Consider the following 4,840-nt stretch of genomic DNA (forward strand, 5'->3'; position numbering starts at 1 on the left):
CACCAACCAGCATTTCTCAGAGGCCAGCACAGTGTCGGAGACTTCAGCTCAGTTCTGGCGCTGTCCGCCCAGAGAGAGTATCACATTCCACAGGTCAAGGGCTCAGTCCCACAGACCACCGTCCACTTCACATGCCAGTTGCAAACCCAGTTGTGACCTGTACTTCAGACTGACGCACTGTAATTTATAAGTTCCCATGAACCCCTCCCTCAGGTTTGCTTAATCGGCTAGAACACAAAAACCTTTTGCCTCACTAGATTACGGATTTGTTACAAAGGTTATATAATTATATGCATTGAATATATAATTATATAACCCTATAAAAAATGATGTTTATCTGAGTATCCTTTGTCTGTATCTTTTCCATGTCTGTATTTTCCAGGGCGCCTTTATTACAAGTTTATGAATCAATAGCCAAATGAAGAGATACATAGGGAAAGGTCCCCAAAGAGAAGCTTTTGTCCCTGTGGAGTGTGGGACCCAGCCCAGGGCATGCGAGAGCATTTTAGTTCCCTAATGTGGAAGCTCTCTCTCTCTCTCTCTCTCTCTCTCTCGCTCTCTCTCTAAAACCAATTAAAAAGAGAGAAGAAAGCACTTGGGCACTTAACTTACCAAGAACCTATGAGCTGTCCTTATTGGGATTTTTATGGCCGTTTCGTTATGTAGTCATGATTGACTAAGCTATTGGCCATCAGGGGGTGAGACTGAAATTTCCAATCCCAAAACCACATGGTTGGCTCCTACTGGTAACCAGCCCCCCGTCCTTGGGTGGGGTCCAAAAGTCACCTCATTAACCTCATAACAAGAGACACCATTGTTGCTGTCATCACTTAGGTAATTCCAAGGGGGTTGGGGGCTCTGTGCCAGAAACAGGGACAAAGACCAAATGTATTATTAGAAGTCACAGTATCACACACACCCAGTTCTTTCAACTGCTTTTTAAAATGAGTTCCATATTCTTTATTGTTCCCTTCTATGGATATAATTCATTTCATCAATTTTTCTCTCTGAATGTAGCCCCTAGACTTTGCCATAGCTTTCTGGTTGTAGCCCAGAATCTGGTGGAGCGTCCTATGCTATAAATACCGGGGCTTACGCTGCTCTCCCCTTCATCTCTCTTCAAAAAGGGGTTTTGATACCAAGTCAAAAACATATTGGACTTTTTTTAAAAAGAAAATTGCTCCTTTAATAGTGCTCCCACATAGAACACTCTTATGAGGGGTTTCCCTGTCTCTTTCTCTCCCTCTCTCTCATGCCTTCCCTCTCAACAGCCCACCCCACTCGCACTCTCCCCATCCTGGCCACAGAAATACCACACATGGATTGGCTTAGGCCTTGGTCTGAGCAGAGTGAGGGAGGACTGCTCCGGTTGCCCAGAGGTGTATTAGATTGTGGGCCACCTGAAAGGAGAAACCACAAGGAAGCCAAGAAGTTCCCTTAACAGTGGTTCTCAGCCTTCTGGCCCTTTAAAACAGTTCCTCATGTTGTGACCCCCAGCCATAAAATTATTTTCGTTGCTACTTCATAACTGTAATGTTGCTACTGTTATGAATCATAATGTAAATATCTGATATGCAGGATGGACTTAGGCGGCCCCTGTGAAAGGGTCATTCGACCGCCAAAGGGGTCTCAACCCACAGGTTGAGAACCGCTGCCTTAGTACGTATTACAAAAAGTCAGATTACTAGACGTTAGGATACAGTAAGTTTTATGGCTCTTGTAATGTACATAAAGCTATATTTTCAAATGTGTGGTCCTTTACATTGCTACCAAAGGTACTGAACATTTAAAATGAATACACGCATTAGGGTTTTTTGTTTTATTTTTTAACTTTATATATGGCATTTTCCTTTATAAGCGTTTAATTTGCATTTCTTTAGAAATCCTCAACACTTTGGGGGTTTTTTTTGTTTTGCTTTGTTGTTGTTTTTTAATATATTTTTATTGACTTGGGAGTGGTAGAGAGAGAGAGAGAGAAACATCAATGATGAGAATCATTGATGGGATGCCTCCTTCCTACACCCTCCCCACTGGGGATGGAGCACACAACCCACCTGCAATCCAGGCACGTGCCCCGACGGAATCCTGACCTCCTGGTTCATGGGCTGATGCTCAACCATTGAGCCATGATGGCTGAGCCAACACTTTTGTTTTTAATTAGGAAGACAAATGTGTGAATGAAAAAGGAAATATTAGTCTTCAAGTTTTTTGAAAATAAAGTCAAATTATGCTATTTTCTAAAGTCATGTTTGTTCTGAGGAAAAGAATTTTCTAATGATTGATTGATTTAGTATACACACAAGGCTCACAGAGGGCTAGAAATAGTTTGTCTTCCTGCTAGATAGAGTGGCAAGACCTCTTAATTAATTCAAGGGACATTGGATAGAGACTTCAGAAGGGTCCAGCCTTAATAGTGAGGCTGTGTTATCCCCCAAATAAAAGCTGTTCTAGTGAGTTCAAACATGAGCCTTGAAGATACCTAACTGATTTGCAAGGTATTAGCTGCATCTTGTTCAATAGAACAAAAACTGAAACAATGGGCAACCATATTTAAAGGACTATAACAAAATTGAGTGCCCCCAAATAAGATTTACAATATCCTTCATTCTATTCAAAATCACCAGTCATATTAAATAAGCAGGAAAATATAACCCATAACCAAAAGAAATCTCTATCACTTAAATAGATCCATAAATGATAGAGATGATGGAATTTATAAATATGGACCTTAAAGCAGCTATTAAGCATCTTCTAATGTAGATTCAAAAAATATAAAGAAAATCATAAATATAATGAAGAGAAATGGAAGTTATGCAAAAGTCCATCTAGAGATAAAATAAATGAGTAAATGTTTTAAATACACACTGTATGGAAAGAACAGCAAATTAGCCACTGTTGAAAAAATGGCCCAAGAACTTGAAAAGGTAGCAGTATAAACTCTTATAAGTATGCTAAGAGGGGGGAAAATGAGCCTCAGTGAGCTGTGTGACAATATCAAGTTGTGTAAGTTACTTGTACCTGATGTCTCAGAAAAGAAGTGACAGAAAAAAAATGTGAAGAAATAATTATGGTTGAATATTTTCCAAATCTGATAAAAGCTATAAAGTCAGCATGTTCAATGGATCCCAAGACACCAAAATATAAAGAAACCATACCAAGGCCCATTATAATGTGCCACAATAAAATCACTGCAAGTCAGTGATAAAGTGAAAAATCTTCAAAGCAGCCAAGGGTCAAAAGAAAACACACACTGCACATAAAGGGACAAAGATAAAAACAACCAATAACTTCATGTCAGAAAACTCGTAAGCCAGAAGATAATGGATGACAATTTTATTATTTTTTTAATATATTTTATTGATTTTTTTACATAGAAGAAGGGAGAGGGATAGAGAGTTAGAAACATTGATGAGAGAGAACCATCGATCAGCTGCCTCCTGCCTACCAAGGCTCACTTAAAACATAATAGCTAACCTGAATAACCCTGTGTCGCATAAGGAAATTGAATTGCTAGCTTAACCACCGTCACATAAAGACAACTCCAAGCCCAGGTGGCTTCATGGAGAATTTTTGCAGAGAGTCAAGGGAAACATAATACCAATATACACAAACTCTCTCAGAAAGAAGATGTTTGCAGGTATAATTGGTTAAGATGAGGTTATGCTGGATTGATCTGGGCCCGAAATTCAATGCCTGGTGTCCTTCTAAGAAAACGAGAGGGCATAGATACACACAGGGAAGAGGCCATATCTCGGTAGAGACAGAGATTGGAGTGATGCAGTGACAATTCAAGGAACACTGAGGATCACTGGAAGCCAGCAGAAGCTAAGAAGAGACAGGGCAGGATCTTCCCAAACGCCTTAAAGAGGGAACGTGGCCCTAACACCTGATTCCAGACATTAGCCCCCAGAACTGTGAGAATAAATTTATACCGTCAAGTTTGTGGTCATTTATTATGGAGCCCCATTTGTATAGGAAACCAATACACCTTGCTATACCAAACGATGCTGTTTTATTATTGTTACGATATTAATCTTATACCATATTCATTTGCTTTTCTAGCTACTCTTCTGTTGGGAAACACAGATTGGAACGATTTCAGTTTACTGTTGCATTAGTCAACACTCAGAATGGCACCATGTTCAAAACCCATTGCTCTACTCGTCTGTTTCATTTGATTTGTTTGCCTTATTTTTCTCAAAAGTAATGTAAGCATCCCAAAATTCATTTGGGAAGGTACATAATTTCTTCTTTTTCTTATTCTAGGTATGCTGCTGCCAAGGCTCAGTATACTAGAGAAACTAAAACTCCTTACAAAGTCCAGTATCAAAGCAGCAGACTTTATCCCTCCCCAGTTTCAGGTAAACTAAGTTCAGCCTATTTGTTTTACTTTGTGTTTAGAACTAAATATCATTCATAATAATAAATTTAAATTTTTTGTTACTTTAAATAAATTTCAATATGTGAGGCTTAATCTTGTTTTTCTTTTAAAGTTGCTTTAAGTCTTTCTTACTAACAAAATGTTTTTTTAGCCAAAACCGGATAGAGCGTTGGCCTGCAAACTGAAAGATCCCAGGTTCGATTCCGGTCAAGGGCATGTACCTGGGTTGCGGGTACATCCCCAGTCGGAGATGTGCAGGAGGCAACTGATCGATGTTTCTCTCTCATCGGTGTTTCTAACTCTCTATCTCTCTCTCTCTCTTCCTCTCTTTAGAAAATCAACAAAATATATTTTTTAAATTTTTTTTAAAGTAAATTACTTACACAACAATTGGAGCTTTGAAAAAAAAATCAATTAGTTATACTTCCTAACCCACTACACTATAATATACAATTTGAA

At 38.9% G+C, this 4,840-nt stretch overlaps 1 protein-coding gene across 1 annotated transcript in view; it reads left to right on the plus strand.

Moving 5' to 3' along the window:
* UBE2U (ubiquitin conjugating enzyme E2U (putative)) overlaps positions 1 to 4,840 on the plus strand; it is a 61,595-nt gene that overhangs the window by 43,428 nt on the left and 13,327 nt on the right. The window contains exon 9 of the mRNA XM_006773232.2: positions 4,267 to 4,361. Coding sequence (XP_006773295.2) covers positions 4,267 to 4,361 — 95 coding nt within the window. The remainder of the gene's footprint in view (positions 1 to 4,266; positions 4,362 to 4,840) is intronic.

The sequence above is a fragment of the Myotis davidii genome, unplaced genomic scaffold, assembly GCF_000327345.1.
Source record: "Myotis davidii unplaced genomic scaffold, ASM32734v1 scaffold205, whole genome shotgun sequence".
NCBI classification, from domain to species: domain Eukaryota; kingdom Metazoa; phylum Chordata; class Mammalia; order Chiroptera; family Vespertilionidae; genus Myotis; species Myotis davidii.